This window comes from Platalea leucorodia (genome assembly GCF_965183815.1).
Source record: "Platalea leucorodia genome assembly, chromosome: 4".
Lineage (NCBI taxonomy): Eukaryota > Metazoa > Chordata > Aves > Pelecaniformes > Threskiornithidae > Platalea > Platalea leucorodia.
In genome coordinates this window covers 111,589,867-111,611,896 of record NC_138826.1, presented here as the reverse complement: position 1 = coordinate 111,611,896, position 22,030 = coordinate 111,589,867, and the positions used below count along the sequence as shown (strand labels likewise).

The 22,030-nt window shown below is 38.7% G+C and overlaps 1 protein-coding gene across 3 annotated transcripts in view; it reads left to right on the top strand.

Annotated features, from left to right (window-relative positions):
• The window catches only part of SLC2A13 (solute carrier family 2 member 13), a 167,502-nt gene that overhangs the window by 27,494 nt on the left and 117,978 nt on the right, over nucleotides 1-22,030 (top strand). For all 3 annotated transcript variants that reach the window (XM_082308325.1, XM_082308323.1, XM_082308324.1), the window contains exons 2-3: nucleotides 3,008-3,167; nucleotides 8,855-9,063. In XM_082308325.1, coding sequence (XP_082164451.1) covers nucleotides 3,008-3,167; nucleotides 8,855-9,063 — 369 coding nt within the window. The remainder of the gene's footprint in view (nucleotides 1-3,007; nucleotides 3,168-8,854; nucleotides 9,064-22,030) is intronic.

Genomic DNA, 22,030 nt, shown 5'->3' with positions numbered 1-22,030 from the left:
GCAGAAACAGTAAACCTCCTGCCATCATGGTGCATCTTCTTCAAGACACTTTACAAACATGTAACGTTCACGCTACCCTTATGTTACAGCCGCAGGCTTTAGTTTCACCTGTAAATGGCAAATGTTGTGTTAGCTGGGGCTAACGGTGGTTCTAGCAGTGTCCTAGGACTGATAATGTGTGCTGAACGTTGCCCATAGCTGTTGGTCTGGTCAATGGCATGGGTCTGCTTTTTGAATGCCTGAGAAGCAGATTTGGCTGGCATGTTTTAAACAAGATTTGTCTGCAGATACTGTGTAAAATCAGCCTTCATTAAGGGTTGAATGGGGGGAAAAAGTAGCTTTTTTACAGAGCATATATTGGTTTTGGTTGTGCACATCTTTCTAACTGCTTTCCAGTAAAATCCACATAAAGATGTTGCCATCTTTACCTTTCAAATTATCTTCACTAGATGATTATCTATTTCAAAGATACCCTCTTTGAGAGTATATGTTATTTTTCTAAAGCTTTTAATGGTATCCGTGTTTGCAGGGCATGGGGGAAGCTGAATGCTAGGGACTGACTTTTAGTAGCTTCCAAGAGAAAGATGTAAGGTCAGTTTTTTCTTTGTGTCCCTTCAAAGATGGAAACACAACCAGATTTTTCTTCTCCATATTTATTGCAAGATCCAGTTCTGTTTCTATACCTGTGGGCTCCTTGTTGGAAGGCTTGGTCTCTCATTTCATTCCTGCTGCTCTGCATTCAATCATCTTCTCTCGTTTCCATGTTACTCTTGCAAACAGCAGGGAAGGTGTTTATGGGCCAAAAGATAAAATAGCCACTGGCAAGCAGACTCTTTTTTTTTTTTTTTCACTTTTTTTTTTCCCCGTTTCCATCTTTGAGGTACCATGGCTTGCTAGTGTGAGTGGTCTTAATAGAGTAGCAGAGAGCAAAAAATGAATGGCCTCAAAAAAACCCTTCAGAGATCAGTCTGGTCCACTGAGTCACAAATTCCCAAACCTGGTGATTATTGGAAGCTTGTTTAGGGTGTAGCAGGGCAATTACTTGATGCTCATTTTGCTGCTGAGCCTTTCCTAGGCCTCTGCTGCCTGTCGCTGACAGAGACTGGGACACCGGGCTTTGGGCCTGGCCCCGCGGAGCCAGTCCCGGCGGTGGGAAGATGGCCACACGGCTGTGGGGGAACGAGCACGAGCGTGTGAGGCGGCATGCCCGAGGCATGCAGAGCAGGGCTGCCGCAGCCATAGGGCCCTTCCTCTCCAGCCCGGCGTGAGCTGCTGCCTCGCACGGGTCCTCAGTGGCTTTGGTTTCCAGAAAGCGGACGTGCTACTATGCTTTCCCATAAAGGCTTTTCCCTTATATGTGCGCTATCTGCGTCGCTTTAATTGTAATTAGTTCAAACGCTGGTGTGAAAGATGTGAGAGAAATATCCCTAATGGTGGACTGCGTTTGAAAATTTGCTTCTCTATCAAACACGCAAAGGGCTATTTGAATGCTTTTTTCTGTGGTGCATTCTGGTTGGCTCTGAAAAATAGGTGAATGAATTTTTAATGTTTTTTTTTTCCTGACACTTTTATGTGGTTTTTTTATTCCATGCGGGCTGCTCAGTCAATAGGAGGAGGAGGCATTGGCACGTCCTGGGAGGCTCTGCCGGGAACTGGGTTATCATGCTGAGAGGCTGCTGCGAGCATTTACCTGTTGTAACAAAAGATCTTCTGATGCCATTTTATTATTAAACAATCTGTATTCCTCGCTCGAGCTTTTGGAGGCTCCCAGCAGTTCTGTCAGGCTAACCTTGTTGCTAAAGATGATTTTGTGCTCGTAGTTCGGTGAGTCAGCCAGGCAGCAGGGCGCTGGCCAAAGCCTCCGCCATTTTGTGACGAAGCCTTTCTGCTGTGACATGAGCCAGGAACCGTGGCTGTGCTTCAGGAATGGCCTGCACGCCTTTAGGTGACCCCGTTTCTTGCTGGGGGTGTGGCACTGGCCTGTGCTGGCATGGGGCTGTCGGTGCGGATGTGCTGGAGCAGCCCCAGGCTGGTAGATGTGATGTCTCTGCTGCTGCTTGGCCGTGCTCACTGTGCTCAAGTTGTATCTCAGCTGGCTTCAGTTGAAACGTGTTTTTGTGTGCGCACCACCAATGTACTTCCAGTTTTAACTACAAAAAAGAATGGCTTTTGGTTGTCAATGTTGGTTCTCTTAAGGAAATCGGGATGGACCTAATTTGGACCACCAAAGCACGTACCGCACCCAGCTCTGCTCTTAATACGCCGTTGAACTCCTGTTTTTATGGTTTGTGTGTGTGTGCTCCTGTGTGTGTTCCACATGAGCATGTCTGTCTTTTGCACAAATGGCTCATTTAGAGCCATTGCATAATTTATAGGAAATACTACCAGTGTTAATACAAAATGAAAGGCACCTGTGCTTTAGCTTCAGTCCTTGGTTCCTTATGGCGGTAGAGTTTTTAGCACTGCATATGGAATGCTTTGAAACCAAGTCAAGAAACAATCAAGAAGGTCAAGAATCAATGCATTCTATATAACAGTGATGAAATTACACAATAATAATAATAATGAGAATAATAATGCTTGGCCTTGCTTTTTCTTGGAGGTGGAAACCATGCTAAAGTTCTCAGAGCTGTGAACACTTGGGATCTTCAGTTAGTCAGTTTGACTTACGTATGCTTACTTGGATTGTAGTATCTCTTTGTTTCAAAACTATAAATATATTGATGCTTTTTATTTAATCTTAGTATACATGCAATGTGAGTTATTCCTTTATCATTACATCAAACCTTGAACTTGCAATACAGCCGCTAATAAGCAGTGTGTGTACCCATTTGCTCTGGATATTCTTCTGGAGCTTGTTATGTGTATTTTCTTTCTTTTCATCTTTTGGAACCTGGAAATCAAATTCTTCCAGCTTGTTCCATTTAAATGGTATAATATTTTATTATGAAAAAGGGATGTAGTATCTCTTTTGATTTTATAACTGTAATTTAATTTATTCTTGTAGGTGTAGCATCTATGACTGTGCCAGTGTACATTGCAGAAGTTGCTCCACCGCACTTAAGAGGCAGATTAGTCACCATTAACACTCTGTTCATCACCGGAGGGCAGTTTTTTGCAAGCGTCGTCGATGGAATCTTCAGCTACCTCGCAAAGGACGGATGGAGGTTTGTGACTCTTCCTTGCTAAAAGCAAAAGTGGCGTGGTTGTGATTTGGTTGACAGCTATTATAATTCTTGTTCGTAAAATAGAGTTTACATATAGAGTGGTAAAACGATATACTGAAATGGAACTTCAATAATTAACTCTTGCTAAATGATATCCATACTGCTTGCACTTAGGCTTAATATTCACAGTATGCTTAGTTTCTTTGACTTTACTAAGCTTTAAAATGGATGAGCAATAAATATGCATCAACAAGCTTGAATGATTGTCATGATGTTTATGAAAGTAGCTTGCCTTTTGCATTTAGAATAAATACATGCTGATTTTTCAAAAGGCAAATTTCCAGTAAGTATGATGCTGTATGCGCAAAATAGAGGTGTATTTCGAATATTTTTAATCTGAGCAGTAGTAATCCAATCAGAATTGAAGTACACTGCAGCATAACTTTATAGTTAAAAGTTTAGGTTATAAAATAATATGAATCTCTCTTACTCTACCTTCTGGATATTTTGTTCTTCCTGTAGATATCAGTAAGTGTTTCTGGACTGCAGCCTTATACCTACCTTCTGTATGGTGGTGTGTCATTTGAGAGAGATGAGAAATTGCAGTGGCTCAGTATTTTACTTGCAGTGCTTACTTGAAAAAGTAATTAACAGGAGTGTGTAGGAGGAAGGACTTATACTACACATTCCAACTTTTGGAAACTTGTAGTTAATTATGTGTGCTTTTCTCTTGAAACACTCTTGGGAAAGGGACGCATATTGTTGTAGGACCTTTGATTTCTGTTGCAACAGCCTGGAATCATTTTGCTATTTGAAAATCCTAATTTGAAGGATCCTCCCCCCACCCGAAAAACTTGCAACATAAATGTTATTGCGTTCTCTGGCTTCTAATGGAGCTGAAAAAGGATTTCTAGGTGCACTGACATTTGAGGTTGAAGTTAAGAACAATTAATTTAGACTTCGTACATAGAAGAACCTGGAAGCTGATCTTTTTATAGTATATAAAGAAATATGCATTAAAACAAAAAGTTAATGTCTTCTTCTTAATGAGTCTTCTTATTTAATCTATGGTTTAATTTGTGTATGTCTGAAGATTCAAGAAGTTTCAGGTTTTTACTTTTTGCCCATGTGATTGTTTCCTTTGCCTCTTTTCTAAAAAGATGGCACATTTTGACCTTAAGAAAAAGTCACTTCATGCTGATTTTGTTAGGGGTTCAGCTGGGGGAAGCTTTTCTGGATGTAAATCTGGATGTAAATCTGGGTGTGTTTTTCCCCATTAGTGGACTGACACATAGGAGGTCAGGATGTGTTTGTAATGTGTGTTTCAGTAAATATTAGCGTATTGGAAGAAAAATACAAGCTAACAAAGTATCTGACAAGTATTGATCTTACGGAGCTGTGGGTTTTGTTTAATTGTTCTGATAAACTAAGATATTCCCTAGTTTGTATTTTTGCACCTCAAAAGCAGACTTCTAGGCTTCTTTGGAAAAGATCAAAGAGCTAGCATTGTGGTATAGGATGTATCAGTTTTCAAATCAAGCAGTGACATAGGATTGACAAGTACACTTGTATGCAAATGATTATTTAAGTGAACAATATCATTCCAGTTTGTTACACACACACAAGTTACCGTCTTTTGATATGTTAATTTGTAAATATATTTAGCTAAAGTGGAAGATTAGGTGGAAAGCAATAATCATTGTCAAATGTAGATTTCATCTTTTTGTAAAACACTGATGTTTTGATATGCCACTATACCTTAAATAGGAATGAGGTCCCCACTCACTGAAATGCTGCACAACTCTTCTGAGAACTTCTGCATTGGTATAAGTTATTCTTTTGTTTGGAACAAAAAAATAAATTACTCTGGTATAATTCAGGCCTTTTAACCCATCTAAACTGAAAAAAGTGAAAAAGTAAAAAGTAAAAGTAAAATCTAGAACCTGTGGATTGAGTAAGACTAGGAGGCTGGGTGTTTGATCAGAGCTGTGTGAGATGCTGACTTTTGAAAATCTCCAAGTATGGGCATTTCCAGTTCTCAAGACAACTTGTTCAGATGTTCAGTCACTCTTACTGTGAAGAATCGTTTTCCCTCATCTTTGATCTGAATTTTCCTTGTTGCAACTTGTGGCTATTGACTCTTGTCCTTTCACAGTGTACATCTGAGAAGAGTCTGTCTCCGTCTTCTCTATGAGCTCCTTTTCAGTTGTGAAAGATGCAATCAGATCTCCTCTTGATCATCTCTTTCCTGGGCAGCACAAACCCAGTTCTCTCAGCCTCTTCTTTTATGTCATACACCCCAGCTGCACAACTGTCTTATTTTTTCCATTGCTGTTCCTGGTTTGTAGCTCTCTCTTATGTTGGTGGTCCCAGTATTCCAGATTCAGCGTGGTGTGGTGAATAGTGAGGAGTAATTGTTTCTTGCAGCCTGCTGGCTCATGCTGGATAATTTTTGCTGATGCAGTAATGCTATGTTTTATGTACAGGCCAAGTACTGTTCTGCTGGATTGAGTGGAGCAAAGTGAAGTGAACTGTTGACGATGCATTGGGCAGAAACTGAGGCTATGCTAGTGATGAGGTATCCAAGGATTCTCAGCTGCGATGCTGGAGCTGTTCATTGGGGATTGTGTACTTGTCTGTCCTCAGCTAGTTTATGGCAACCTAAGACTGAGCAGGGAAGAGTACAGATGGTCTGTCACCTGGAAAGAGTGGCCAGCAAACACATGGAGAGAAATCACAGATGTTCACTCCTGAGTCATCACATAGAAGAAGGAAACTTACGGAAATTATTGTAGCTCTTAGTGACTGAACGGCTAAGTATTGGAGTGCTACAAAAAACAATAAGGAACTTTACTTTTTCTCAGCTCTGCTTGTTCTTGGAAATGCTGGATATTAAATTAAAAATAAACCTAAGAAAACAAATATTTAACCTGACTCATGTCAGGTTAGCTTTATAAACCCAGCTAATGCCATCTTAATAGTATTGCAGCAGTATGTCTGAGAAGGAGAAATGTTACAGCAGACTTATTAAATTTCATGCTGGATTTTTTCAGGTCTGCTAGACATCTGGCTTCAAATGCAAAGTCTTGTACTCTGTATAGGAAAGAACTATATTAGATTTCTGAAAGCTGGCTCACTGCATGAAATGTCCAAAATTGCCCGCTTTTACTCTAAATTGGTTATATCAAAGTTGCTTGATCTGGAAATTGCAACAACTCTTGAACTTGCAATGGATGTATGCTCTTAACCGAACATTTTCCTTCTCTCCTGCTCCTTGTATTCAACTTTGGCCAGAAACATGTTGATTGGAAACTGACTTCAGTGAGCGAGCACTTTCTGTACATTTCTTTTTTATCTTGCCTGTGATAAACAATCCAATAGAGTCCAACTGGTAGCCTTAACAGGCTGGATCGAGCTTTTAGGAGTGTCAATTGATTTGCCTTTGAAGATGATTGCAGGTACCCAGTTGCTTAGTTCTGGAGGCTCTGCTGCATTTGAGGGACTGAAGGGCTTTGGAGGAGCAAAAGTTAGGTAATATGAGCATAAAGGACTAAATGTTTATTTAGATGCCTTAAAAGATCCTTTTGCTTGTAGTTTGACAGAATACAGCGATTGTGTTTTTATTCTACTCTTAATTTGAAATAGAAAAGGCTTTCTAAATATCACTCTAATGCAGATATTGAATATACAATTTGGTGAGCTTCAATGGTGTATGTGTAAAAGTGATTCTGTATACAGCTACCAAAATGTTTGTGGAGAAGGAAGAGCATGAGAAGAAATGAGGACATTAATGAATGAGAACATTAGTGAATGAAGAATGAGAACATTAATGAATTAGTGACGCTTGTTAGATAGTTGGCTGAAGACTACTCAACTAATAATTCTTCCACAAGCTGTATGTTTTGAATTTTTCTTCCATCTGTTTTTCTTTTTTTTAACTGATGAAGAGCTTAATTCTTAAAGTGTTAGAAAATAAGAGACTTCTCACAAATTTCTTTCTAGACCAAGACTTACTTGTATGACCTTTGGAAATTTTTGCTCGTTTTTGGAAGAACTTGAGGGCTCAGCTTGGTAATGGGAAGACTGGCCTGCATGCACATTGTCCCAGGATGGCCATCCTCTTTGGGTGTTCTTTTCCCCATTCTCCAGTTTTCTGCCCTGTGGTATTGCTCATGTTTTCGTTCGTTAAATCTACAAATGCCTCTAAGAAAGTAATTTTTCCATTTTAATTTTCATCCAAAATGCATTTGGACTTGACAAATACATTTGGTTCATTGCCCTGAAACAAGGTTTCCGTTAATGGTTGTGCTCTTTCCTACTCTATTAGCAATCTCATTTCATAGCATGCTTTATAAAAACATCCAGGTTAGAGACTGCCAAATCGTCTGTGAAAGCATGCATCCTGGGGTATGAAGAGAGGAGCTGGAGATCAGCAAATCGCCTTAGTCTCCTGACTCGTGTCAGGGTGTGAACCTGTTTATGACTACAGACTACCTCAGTATTCAGTCTGAAGGCTGGTTTCTGGAGGTGTTTTAATGATTATAACCACTAATGTGAAACCCATGATAGCTGCAGTAATGTACAGGTGACACAAGCACCGTTTAAAGTCTTTAATGGAAGTGAAAAAAAATCTCAGTGAAGCGCAAATGGGAAAAGGTCAGATGTAAAAAGCAGAACAAAATTATACATTGTTCTGCAATTCTTGTTATTCTTCTTAGTGTTTTATGGAAAGAATATAAAAATGTGAAGTGTATAGACCAGAACCACCCATGAAAGTTGGTGGTATTCATGTCTTCCACAGTCTTTTCCCTCCACTTTAGCTGGAGTGAATCCTGGAATCTGTGGGTGTTGTCACAGGTGTCAGTGCTGATCCCTGGAAGCATAACTCTCTGGCCAGTGGTACTTCTCTGTTGAGTAGAGAACTAGTCTTAGTGCTGTATATAGTACCCCCCCCCCCCGGCATCTAAAATGCGTTTTTGGTTTCAAACCTAACACTGCAGCTGGCTGAAGATTTAAGAGCAGACTCTCTAAAAGATCTGGTGTAAATTGCCGTGCTGGTGAAATGAACATTTCCAGTGTTTCTGCTTATAGCCAGAAATTTTCAAAAGTAAAACAGGCATCTCCTTACACAAGAGGCATATTACTTGGTCATGTGTGTCTGTGTATACATATTACTGACCAAATGAAGCATTTTTCATTGGCTGTTTTTTTGGTGGTGTTTGTTTGTTTGTTTGTTTTATGTCTGTGAAACAAATTAGCAGGATTTTGGTCTCATTTTTGCCATCAGCAGTACCCATTCGTTCTCTGTGCCTTTGCTTGCTTTTTCTGTTCATTCTTTTTTTATATCTTCACTGAAGGGATTATCAGTTTCCAAACTACTGGAATGTTTCAGGGTTTTTATTTAGTCTGACTTAGTGTCCTTGGGACTCATTGCTGTAGGGTCAGTGGTGGCAGAATAGTCAACATGTCCTTGAGATTTCCAGGAATTGCAAGCAAGGGTCCTGTTTTCTAAAATACTTGCAGAACATGATTCTTGCCTGCTTAACTTCTGGTGATAAAGAATACGAGGGGAGGAGGGTTTGATTTGTAAATTACAGCTTGAGTAGCTGTAGCTGAGTCTTCTCATAGCATGTTTTTGCAGGCAAATATTAGATATTTATTTATTTATTTTATTTACTTATTCCCAGGTACATGCTGGGCCTGTCAGCTGTTCCAGCAGTTATACAGTTTCTTGGATTCCTGTTTCTTCCTGAAAGCCCCCGCTGGCTCATTCAGAAAGGCCAGACTCAGAGAGCACGGAGAATTCTGTCTCAAATGCGTGGCAACCAGGCAATTGACGAGGAGTACGACAGTATCAAAAACAACATTGAAGAAGAAGAAAACGAAGTTGGAGCAGGTATGCTAAATGTTTGCTGGCCTCTCTGCCTATCAATGAGGAGACAAAAATCAGAAGAAATGTTGAAGTTGTAGTCTGTGGGAACGTGATGTTTTGCTTTTTGTTGTTTGTGTTGCTATTTGAAATATTTCATATACTGGTAGCTTCAAAGATGAACAGATGTTTCTATGATCCAGCAGTTTTAAATTAGGTTCTGGTTTCTTAAGTGAGGAAAAAGTAAAGTTGTGTGAGATTCTAAGTTTATACCACCTACACTTACGTGAGAATTGCACTCAAAAAAATACTCAGTTTACGAATGCACATCTTGAAGAGTGGAAATAAAATAAAGTTCGGTTTCTTTCATCAGTGGAAAAGGCCAAACAGACACTAGGGAGGTCAGAAGGCATTTTACAAGCCTGAATTATCCAGGGGCCATATCCTGGCTGACCGTATTCTAGACAAGCAGTCGTTGGAAAGGTTTACAAAACTAGGCGTGTAATATGTTCTTTTTCAATAAAGGCAGCTTCTGAAAGTCTTTTAGGTCTGCCCCCAAGAGAATAAGGCATCTAAATCAAATCCTTTTTCTACTCTTTTGTATCTTTATGCCGTAATTGCTCAAAACTTTGTCTATGTACTTAAATGTGTACTTATAAAGCAAGATTACCATTCCATTGACTTTGTCTGCTACATATTTTTCCTTTGCTTTGTGCTGAAAGTGTTAACATGGGAATCTCAAGTAAAGCTCTTAAGTAAGGCTCATCTTAATTCTCACTTCCTTAAACATTGATAGAAAAATACTGTAACTTCTTAGAGCTGATGGAGAGAAAAATGCAAGTTATTTTATGTCTGTGTAAATTGAGATTCAACATCTTACGATACCTAATCTCATTGCCTCATTGAGTTTGGCTTTGAGCCTTACAATATATAAATAAGTATCTGGAAAAAGTTATTTGCTACATACTAGTGAAGGGATTTTCAAAATATTCGTTACTGATGTGAAGTAGGGCTGGATTTTTTTTCTCCCATTATGTTTTTGAGGCTTTGGATACTTTTTTTCCAGTTCTTCAGTTTGGGGTGGGGTGGGGGGGTGGGGGCAGGGAGAAGTTAATTGAAGCTGATTTGATAAAAACCTGAAGTGGATATTCATAGAACAGCTTGGGTTTAAGAGTCCTGTGCCGATGTTCTTGATCCTAATTAGGGACTGGGCTGTTCAATTCTGTGGAGAGCCACTTCATGGCTAGTATTAAAGTTTTTATGCTTTGTTAGAAATAAAAGGAGCAGGTGTTTGTCCCATCCAGTCCCTTATTTTTAGTCACTGAGTTATAGAGTACGACCTTGTTTCTCTCTCTTAAATCTTTCCTCATGCTGCTGTTTGACTATTTGTAAACTAAATGCGGTGTTGTGTGACTGCAGTAGGACTGACTCCAGCTCAGTTGTTAAATCAGTCCTCTATACTTTTGTAACTTGGACTGGCACGCTAATTACGAGGTGGTTGGCTTTCTGGGATGTGTAGGTCTCTTGATTCCCACCCTCCCTCACCCCCCATCCCTGGTAACTTATTGTGTTCCTGGAGTTTAGTTGAATCAAGGACATTCCTAGGAGAAATCTTGGTTACGGAGAATCAGGGTTTTCCTCTTGGGTAATCCACAGCTTCAGAGTTGTCACCAAAGGGCATTAAAAAAATGAGGGTAGTTACAAGTATATGCTGTCCTGCTTGTTCTAAGTGCTTAGCAAATAGGCATTAGATAGTTATCGTCACTCTCGTTTTTGATTATAACTTGGTAATAATTGCACTTCATCCCATTTAACCCAAAGTCTTCATTTTTATAAAAAGGTATATTGTGTGTCATCATCAAGACATATGTTATTTTTTTTACCTTTCTGTGACTTACAGGTGGTATTTACAAGTGGTGTTAAATTGTAATTACTTTCATTTCTTGAGGAGTTGTCTGGATCCTCAGTATTGCATTTGGCATGCATAGTGCCAGAGCAACTTACTGTTCATGATTTCATTGCCAGGTGTTCAGGTATTGACAACTCAAATGTGTGCTTCTGAAAAGACTTGGCATTTCATTTTTCTATGTGTACTTTTTTTTGTTTGTTTGTTTGATATATTCCTGTAGTACTTCTTGTATTCATTTCTCCTATTTGTGGCAGACAGTGTTTTAAAACACTAGTTAATAGCAATGACAAATGATGGTAGTAATTCCTATCAGACATTGTGGACATCATTCCAGGTTTACAAAAAGCCTTAATGACCCTAAACTGACAGTGTGTGTATGTGGCATTCAAGGAAAGATAACTTCGTAGATTGAAAATCATCCGGCTTACTTATAGATAATAGTGTCTCTTCCTTTCCTGTCTTTTCCTTTCTTGAGAAAGAACAGATGTTCTTTTTCATTAATTGATACACAAGCATCTTTGCCAGTATCTTAGGGCATCATTTTCGAAGTGAAAATAAGCCTGTGTTTGACTCCTTCTCTGCAAGGGAGTAACAGAATGTAACCGTAACATATTCTCCAGTCCCACACTAAAAACTGTAATGCCTTTTGTAACTGTTTCATCAACTATTCTTGTCACGGAAATAATGAATCACAGGGAAACTTCATCTGTGTTCTCTAAGCTACTTTCTTAAAGGTTTGATTTTAATGTCTGTTGTAAAACCAGAGAAGTTCATTGCATTTTCCACATGGTCATCAAGCAGCTTCTGTCTTGAAAATAATAAAAATGCCTTCAGCAACAAACTTCCGTTCCAGAAGTCTTTTGTACCAATGTGGGATACCTGTTAAGCGAAGGATTCGCATTTCTTTATCCTTTCCAATACATTCAGCCAAATCACTGCTGCTGATACTGCTTAGCACCTTATATTTTAGCATTTTCAGACTGGTATCAGGAAAAGGGTGTATTTTTGTGACAAAAACTTTCCCTGTGACTGGTTATGCAAATGACATTTTTTCTGGCAGTCATGAATACTGCTTTTGCGTGCTCGGTTCTGTATTTCCAGTGTGACTTGGTGTTGTAACCTTGCATTTTGAGAAGGGAAGGAGAGGGCATTTCATTCTCCAGTAACGTTACAAGACAAGCTGAATCTTGGTCAAGTCCAGCTAATCACCATCATTTATCATCATCCCTCTCTCAGATGGTGGGGTTGTAGTGCAAAGGGAGCTGGCGATAGGAAAATCAAGGGTAGAAGGACTAACGAGGAAGATGTTAGAGAGAAGAGAGCTCCCCAAGAGTTGTGGCAGCAGTAGATGATAGGTGCGAAGTGGCTTTCCCCTTCAAATATGCTGTGGATCTTGCGGATTGCCTAGTGCTTGGCTCAGGCTCTGAAAGCTTAGAGGAGAGAAAAGGGGAGAGAAAGGTTAGAAGGGGTTTGCAGCTGAGGGAAGGATCAAAGATATGGCTAGGAGAGGGTTCTGGAGTGACTCTTCCTGGCAAAACATGTCTGACTCGCACTGCTGCTGAACTGTAGATTTTGGTACAGTTAAGGCAGAGGTTCTGTACTGCACGTTAGTTAAAAACAGGCAATCAAATCATAGCAATGCAGGTAAGCACTGGCTCAGCGGCTTAATGCACAGGTATAGATGAAGTAACTTGTGCTCCAAAGCGAATTAGAGAGCAGGGTTTGTAATGCTAATTCTAGAGCAAGTACTTTGGAGTGAATTTAAGGGTGGTAGTTTTGTGCATAACAATAAAGCTATCTAGCACATCTTTTGTAAAAGTCTTCCAGGCTGCCGGTGTAGCGGTCATTTCAGACTGGAAAGAAATCATTATAGCATCCAATACAGACATTTTAAATAGATCATTAATTTCCTATATGTTTGACAACACTCCAATGTTCAAAGCAAATCATAGAAGAGTATCAGTTTCTACTGTCTTTCTGCGTGAAAGCATCTGCAAACTGCATGGCTTTCCCTCACGCCCCTCTTGTAGCAATACAGAGCTGTGATGTGCCAGGATGCATGGTATTTCACGTGAAATCAGTAGCGATGAGTACAGTACTAACTAACATCTTGACAAAATGAACATCATTTGCATTAAGACTAGACATTTATTTTTGTGTAGATGAAGGATGTGTAACCATGGATCATAATTACACTAGGAGAGCAGTGTAATCTCCCCCAGCCCTATTTGTCCCACATTTCTCCAACCTGTAAATTAGGGTTGAGACTCTTGACCTTATCTGCTATGCCTGTGGACCTTTACATTTTATTATCTGTTCTTATGCATGTATATGTGTCAACTTCTGATCATGAAGGTGTCTTTTTTGCACGTTATGCTTAGTAATTCTGGCCGTGTAAAACTGCTGGGGCTCAGCAGTGCATGGAACCGTGCTGCTTCTGTGAAATTCACTGAGTGATTTAGAAAATTAATCATTACACTGTAATATTGTTTAACCTGCCATTCTGTGTCTGTACCAGAATGTTATGTAACGAGCACTGCTTCTAGATCAGACATTTTCTGGTTTTCATTATTTTTCATACATTTTTTGTAATAGCCTAGCTTTTTTTTGTGAGACCGAGAAAAATGTATCCATGCCACTCTTTCATTCCTGTAGGCTTGACTCACTTTACTTCTTTGCTGAATTTCCTATTGGATCAGTGAATCAGTTTCCTTTTTTAGTTTTTTTATCTCCCTGTTGGAGGTAAATGTTGTCTGATATAAAGGTAAAATCACCTCCTTACCTTTAGGTTTCAGCTCATAGCTTTACTCGATTAACTGTCGCTTAAAATAGGATATTATCAGGCAGGAGATCTGGACTGTCAGTCCTTCCTGGTTCCAGAATATTTCTATTTCTTGCACCTTTTCTTCTTAAGAAATATTTTAACTTGTTAGTATTCCTGGCTTTGGCTTTGGCTGGAACCATTTGACATGCATCTGCCTAGGGAGATACCGGAAGCTTGCAAAGTTTTCATTCTTAATTATCATTCTCCCCTTACTTCTGGGAGTCCTTTTTATCCTAGGCCATTGCCCGATGTGCCTGGTGTTGAAAAAGACATAGATGTGCTGATTATTATTGGACATCAGCTGGAATCTTATTTAATGCAACTTGGTAATACTGTGACGCTCTGGTAGGGCTGTGCAGAACTCTGAATCGTTCTACTTCCAGGCATTCAAATCCTTATTTGAAGTTAATTCCTCTTTTATGATATTAAGTGGCTGTTGTTACCTGTAACCATGAAATCAGATGGAAGTCTTCGGGGCAAAAGGAAACAAAGGAGTTGAGCTAAGGCTTTACTGAAGAAAACCCCAAATCCAATATGGTTGGTAGTTATGTCAGCCTGAAATTCTTGCTTGTGGCAATACCAGATGCCAGGGTCAGTTCCAGGTGGGTTTTGCCTTTAGATTTTCTGGGAAGGATGACCAATGCAGGAGCTATTTGAAAGGAATATCTTCCTTTCATTCTTGTATTTTAACCATTTGATGTGTAGAATATTTTCTTTGTTCCCTTAAGAACAAAAATTCTTCCAGTGTATATCTCCATTGGAATTTGTTTTGAGTTGAACCCATTAAAAAAGCACTCCTCTGGATAATTTAAAATTCATGCAATGCAGGCAAATAAAACACGGAGACATTTGATCTTGAGAAAGTATACTAACTCAATTCAGTGCACAATCAGATAACAAGAAAAAGCTTTCTACAAAACTTGGCAACGAATACTGAAAGTATGAATTACTGTATTAAACAATTGATAAAGAGAGATAAGAAGATTTTTGATTCTCCTTTTATCCTTAAAGTCTTTTAAAAGGCTGACTTACTCTTGCAAATATGACCTTTGAGAAATATGTTGTATAAAGAACAATTATTGTTTTTCTGCCTTGTATAGAAATATGACTGCTGTATTTTAAAAATAATAGTTTGTTTCTGGTATCTTAGAGCTCTGCTTATACCTTCAGTTTGCGTGCCTGACCGTGAATTTGGGAGCGTCTGTGTACTTCAGGAATCCTGCTCTTAGTGTGTTTACCTGGCAGGGCATTTTGAGTCAGCCTTGCTTCAGTGGCTTATGACCAAAACCAATCCCTTAATCTTTCATGTTGGTTTTCAATGTGCTGACATAAATTCAACATTTATCTGGAAATGGTGGTTAATTGCCTGTCTGAAGATCAGATTCTTTCGGGTAGTCTGCTTCAGATGTATGTTTTGGAACAAACTCTTCTTTGCCTGGAGTTCAGATGGATTTCATGTACGGTAGTCCTAAAGGGCAGGAAAAAGTGAAACTCTCTAAAACTTCACGTATAGGGAAGCACTGTGAGGCAGGAGGGTTGGGTTTGGTTTCTTTTCCCCACTTCAGATTCACTGTGAAGTTTCTGGAAATAAAATTAGCTTTCCGTTGACAGCATTATTAGCTTTATATTAGTTTACAGCTTCTGAAGCCTATAGAAAATTCAAGCTACAAGTTTGGAAAATAAAAGAAAATTAAAAAGATGTCATCTCTTATCAGTTCAAAAATAAACTTGGGCATAATGATTTTGTTTTAAGCCAAATGACATTATTCACAGATTGAAGCTGAATTTGCTGACGTTCAGGTAGTATTAACTGCTGCTCTTCATCTGAGGTCGTTTGTGGGACTACATGTCTGGAAACAGTATTGGATTCCACTCCAATACTAGTGCATCGCAGAACATTAAGCTGCTCCCTATGCTTTGTTTAGGAACAGGTATCTGTTTTGTGAAAATAACATTTCAGAGTGGAAAAAATTGTTGGAAGAATAAGACTAGCAATTGACATCCTTTCCTGAGAGAATGTGGTTCTTCTAAAGCAAAAACTGACTGAAGGAGAGGCTGTGAATAAGGACAGCGTGTTTTGTTTCAGTCCTGTCTAGGGGAATAGGAACTTGTAACTTGTGCTTAAAAAACCAAACAAATCCCTACCCGCCTAGCCCCTGCAAATTTAACTAGTTTCTTTTTCTTTCTCAATATGAACAGCCAAAATTAGACATTTCTGGCTGGTTGTTCAGGTGTTATCATTCTTTCTGTTTCATGTTTATTATCTATTAGGACTCGCTACAGTACTTCAGATTTATAGACAAGTATCTTTTTCCTTTAACACAAAAGCTAATTGTGTTTTGTATTTAAACAAGCTAGTCCAACTCACTTGGACTAGGATCAGTTTCTAGAAGCTATCGGCTTCTGGCCCCAATTTCCATGCCTTCTGGAAGCTCAGTTCAGTTCTAGAAAGTGGGAAGCTAGACACATTTCTTGGATTTTCTAGAAGTAGTGCTGAGTTGTATAACTTGGCCTGTTATTAAAAGTCTGCTATATAATAGCATAAACTTTAAATAGCATTTGTAACTGTATACATTTACAGTAGTTCCTTCCCAGTTAGTCCAGGGGAAAAACCACAAAACTAGTGTGGTATGTGGTAAGATTTTAGGAAAGCTGAAGTGAACAGAAGGACTTGGGGGGAATATTCTTGGTCAACCAAAAAAAATGGATGTGCATAACATGAGTAATAGTAAAAGAGTGAAGCAAGCAGAAAAGACTAGAAATAGGAGAAAGGGAGAAAAAAAAAAGAGACACAAAAAGAGGACCTGAAGGAGGCTGTTCTTGCGTTGTTGGGAGGCAAACCTATTCTGAACATAATAAGACTCGTTCCTTATGCAGTACAAAAATGTGAGAGAAAGTAAGTGGCGGGAGACATCCGTATGCCGTCTGTAACACACACTGTTTGTTAACCGGGGAAGGGAGCCCGAGGAAGTGAGGGGGGCCTGAGAGAGAGACGCCTGTGCTGGTGAAAGGTAGGTTTTAATGCTGGGATAGGAATGAAAGGGCAGAATACATCTGCTTAAAGGAAAGCTACGGTATTTAGCTGGTGGCTTGAGGCATCTGGCAGTGGGCCAGCCTTGCCAGCAATGGCAGTGCGATCACCACTTCCAAACTGCAGCGTGAGGGTTTGTTGCTGCCGTCGTGCCGGCCAGGCTCCTGCCTCTGTGGGCTGAACGGATCAAAGCAAGACTCCGGGCCTCGGAGTCAGTGTGCTGGAGAGCAGGTTCGGTTTGAGGTGGGATGCCTGAGGCGGTCAGCCCGGTTGTGTTAGAAATGGGAAATTACAGTTTTTAATGTCCTGCGTACTCTTGTGCGAGAGATGCGCACGCACTGCCTTCGCAGCAGAATTTGCTCTTTGGGCCTTTGTTTTTTTTCTAACACGGTTACACTGATTCTCATCTGAAATTACGGATCTACTTTTTTATTTATGTATATTGTTCTTAAGAAGTAATAAAATTATGGTGCCTCTAGATCTGCTAATGGTATTCAAGAGCTCAGTTAATTAAAAAAAAAAAAAAGGAAAGGACAAAAAATAAAAAAAGGCCTGGTTCTTCATCATTTCCCTGTTGGATCCAGCATCTGCACTGAATACACAATTCTAAGCCGAATGCTCCCACTTGAGCTGCCTGTTTACATGCAGCAGGGATTCAGGCAAAATATACAGTGTTGTGTGAAAATGTTAATGGGCATAGGGGAAATTTTTTTTTCAGACTGCTGAGGAATAATTATAACACTTCACTAAGCTTAGTAATATGATTCATTATTTAGCTCTTAAAGCAGGTTCTGTGGCAAAAGTTGGAGATAATCTTGCAGCTTCTTTGGTCTCTGACCTTGTGAAGATGAGTGGAAACTCTAAAATGGATTTAAGGTTTTTAATAACAATATTTATATGTAAATGCCACAGACAAGTAGCTGAGCAAACTTTACCTATTGATCCCATTTTAATCTTTTCAGCATAATCATTAAAATTAAAAACGTTTTTTTTGTTTTAAATTAATATTGCTTTGCAGTGTTGTGAGAACCACATCAGTGCGGAGCTGACTCTTCCTCTGCTGCCTCCTAGGTGACAGGCTTTGCTCAAGGGCAGAACTTGGTCCGCCCATCAGATGTTAATGATTCTTCAACAGCAGTAGTTTTCCTTTGGCTCTGTGGTCAGGTGAATACAGTGTTTATCCAGTCTGTTTAAATTGAAGTACTTTGTTAATAGGAAGAAACCATTAGGGAGAAAAAAGGGTTTTAAACAGCATATGCACTTACTTCTTTTACATAAGGCCATATTCTGCTCCTGCAATCTAGTCAGGCTTTATTTTTTCTGGAGACCTTAACCAAGGTATTGTCTGCCTGATTTTTGTCCAATGCTCATCTTTTTATCTTGCCTTCTAAAATAACAGCATTGTTTTTTTTTTTTCTCTCTTCTGTTTTCAAGACACTTTATTCTTCTAGCGAACCTGAAGGATTTGGTTCAGAATAAGCAGCTACCCTTGCATGCCTCTTGATAGTTATTCCAAAGTGTTCATGCACTGAGCATTTCAGTAAATCTTGTCAAACAATGTGAAGTCTATCACAATTGGCATGCTGCCATGTGTGGATCGTGTTTTGTTTGACTGAAGATGGATTTGGGGAAAAAAAGAAAAAAAAGGAAAGAATACTAGAATAATTTAATGTAGTTTGCTGCTGAGCATGTTGCTGCTGTGACTCCCAAACTATCCATTTCAAACGCTCCCTTACACAAATATTCTTGAGCTTTCCCTATGCTAAGAAAGCAAGTTGTTGGGACTTCTTTCTTTTGAAAATAAGTGAAAAGTAGTGTAGTGCTTCCATGTTGACTATTTGACCAGAATATGTATTTAGATCTAGTGCTTTTATCCAGGAGATAAGAAACACTTTCTTTCTTTACGTTAATTCTGTTTGACCCTAATTTTTACAAGTGGTGAACAAGTTCAGAATTGTGTTTCCCTCATAATTTTTTGGTCAGAAAAAAGTTAGAATTCTGCTTTCCTTTTTCACTGTTTTTTTTTTTGTTTTTTTTTTTTTTTTTTTGATGGTATCCCCTAAGCCATAGTGATGCTCAATAACTGCGTAGTGCTGTGCTAGTCTTGCTATAGAGCCAAATCCCTAGGAAGGAGCTTCCTCCTCATGTTACTTCAATCCAGAACAGGAAGGGTGAGCACCACCTCTTCCTTTTAGCATCTGAGTGAACGCGTCTGTAGGCTTACGCTTTTTGTGTGGTGTTTCTGTAAGTGAAGTACTTTCTAGGAAGTTTATTATACTATTTTGTATTCTAAAATATTATTGATCTCCTGGAAAATGTCCATGTAGATTAGAGAGGGTTTATATGGTTGAAGCCTGTGTGTGTGTGAGATAACTAAGGCTGCATGAATAATTCACAATGAATAATTTATCTAATTAATTTAGACTTTCTGCTTGTCAGTTGACTGTGGGGAAACTGCAGTTTCCTTAGACATATTTGTTTTGGAAGTGTTAAAGTGCTTTGGAATTTTTCTATGTGAAGCTGTAACAAATGCATTGCAAACTTGAAATTTTTAGTATAAACTCTTTGGAAATTGTAGCTTTCACAAATATTAAACAGTATTTCAATCATGTTCTAGAAATACTTGTACAAATAAAGCTCTGAATAGCTCAGTTAACAAAATCAGAGAATTTTAAAAGGATCAGTAAGACTAGTCCCTCTCCACCCCTGTTTTCATGTTTTCCTTTTGAAAAAAAAAAACAAAACAAAACAAAAAAAAAAACCACCAAAAAAAACCAAAAACCCCACACCAACAACCCCCCCCCCCCCCCAACAAACAACAAAGAAAACCCCAACAACAACAATTCCTTCACCAAAAGCCATTTGTCATTTTTTTAGCACTTTTCCCCGCCCTCCCCCAGGAAACCACTGTTCTGTTAAATGTCTTTTTCCTGTGAGGAAAGGATCACTCCACTGTTCTAGTAGTGGTCAATTTGTGTATGTTCTTTTTTCCGGGAACATTCAGAGGTAAATACTGCATTTATGGATAATGGTGGTTTTGAACTTTTTTTTTCCTGATTCTGCATGTACTTGAATATTTCTGTTGAATAAGAAATAATGTTTTCAAAACCAGTATAATTCAGTGCCCATGGATATTCAGCTATTTACCAAAAGTCATATGGAAAATGTTGTTATCTGGTCAGAGTCAGTTATCTCACAGTGCAGCAGTGGTGATTTATGAATGAAGAAATAATTTTTTCTCCAATATTGTGAGTTACATTTAGAATTATTCTGTAACTAAAGGTTGTGAGGGCTTGAAAAAAATTATCCTTTTCCCTGCCATGCTTAGTGACCATCCAATTCCCCCCCTTATAAAGTTGACTTCAGGCCAATATTTAGTGTCGGCAAACCTAGTATGTTGTTGTTGTCCCCCTTTTCGGTTGCAAGGAGCTTGTAGAATTGCTAAGAAACTGCTGAGAGTTCAAGTTGCTGTATTGCTTGTAACTGCTTAAATATGTTTAATTGAACATGCTGCATGTTTATTCTGTCCTTTTATAGTGAAATGACAGTTTTTATCATAGGTTACAAAACAAGTATCTTTGCTTGTAACACGCAATAGCCTTGTTCTGCCAGCTGGTCTGCAGTGGTGGGCAGGGGCTGGTGGGAACCCTCTGGCATCCGTGGGGTGTCCATATGCCCGAACTCGTGTGCATTGGGGCTGTGAGGACTTCCAGACATTTCTTTGCCTTGTAGAACAGTACTTTAGGGCAGAAAGAGCGTAGATCTTTCTTTTGGTACTAAAACTGCATGAATATATTTGTTTGGTTTTTTTTAATCAGTGCTGAACATCTTTAATTTTTATGTGCATTCTCCTTAGCGTCAGTGGCTATAAAGAGAACAAAAGTACCATTTCCTTTGGTGTGTTTTGACCTGTTTGCCATCACTTATTGAACATGGAAAAGTTTAATTACAAATATTTAATAAAATGGATTGATTTAAGAGCATAAATAATCTATCAGTAATTCTGTCCTTTTGTGATTATATGGAGTAGATTGCACTGGTTGCTTTTCATGTAAATATAAATGTTGTATAAATATCTTATATAACACAAAATGCATGTGATTTTCATTGTAGCCAAGGTGGATGTAGCTCACTTAAAGAGAGTCCAAGTATGGATGTATAAATGAATAAATTATAATATCTTCTGTAGTGTATGATATAGAAAGTAGACGATTGGCTATGAGTCAGGAGACTTCCTTTTTAGTTAAAGCAAACATACGTTTCTATGGCAATAAAAGCAAATTTAAACTGTAGGTGGTTCTGACTGTTGCTAGTCTAAAATAAAGGTGGCGGTTGCAGAATAGTTCATTTCATAGCCAAAGGAAAACAAGATTTTTATTAAAGAAAAATGCATCTGTATCACCCCATGCTTAATTTTTAAAATTTTTGAATTGTAAGCTCTTTCTGATATTTATTTTTCCCTTCTTTAATTTCTCCTTCTCCCTTTTCACCATGTGTAGCAGAATTAGGAGTCTGTGTATAAATACTATATAGATATTTTGTTATTATCAAATAGATTTAAACTTTAGCGGTGATTTGTATTACCTTTGCATCTTTCATATTTTGTTGGGACTTTAAATTTTAATGTTTTGTTAAGTGATGATTATTTTAGTAGCATTCAGAGACAAGAGGTATGAGTGTCTTAGAACAGAAGATAAATTAAAGTGGTATTTACCAAAGAACACCAGATTGGTGGGGTGGGTAGGGGATAACAGGTTGCAAATAAATAGGGTTGAATATAGTGAGAAGTGTTTATCCTACTCTAATTACGGTGCAGTATAACAATGGAAGAGGTCTGAGACACCATTTCGTCTCTAGATTGGATTGTTTAGAGCTTCACATTCCTTTGAAGCACATTCCCAGAAGAATGATCCATTATAGAATACCCAGATACCACCCATTCGTGTGTGAGTGGCCTCAAATTAATCATCCTGCCCCCATCTGTCATACTTGGTATCCTTAAAGCTGCTTACTTTTTTGGTCCCCAAATCTTCCCAAAATCAATAGGATAGATTATAGGGGTCTGAGGATTCAGTATCTGTGGGGTTTTGGTTTTGTTTTTTTAAGAAGGGAATACGGGTAGCCTATTTCATGTATGAGATTATGTTTTGCAGCCAAAATTTGCTGTTATTTAAGCATAGTGTGTGCATACATAAAAAAACCAAATGTATCTTTTCGGTCCCTCATACAC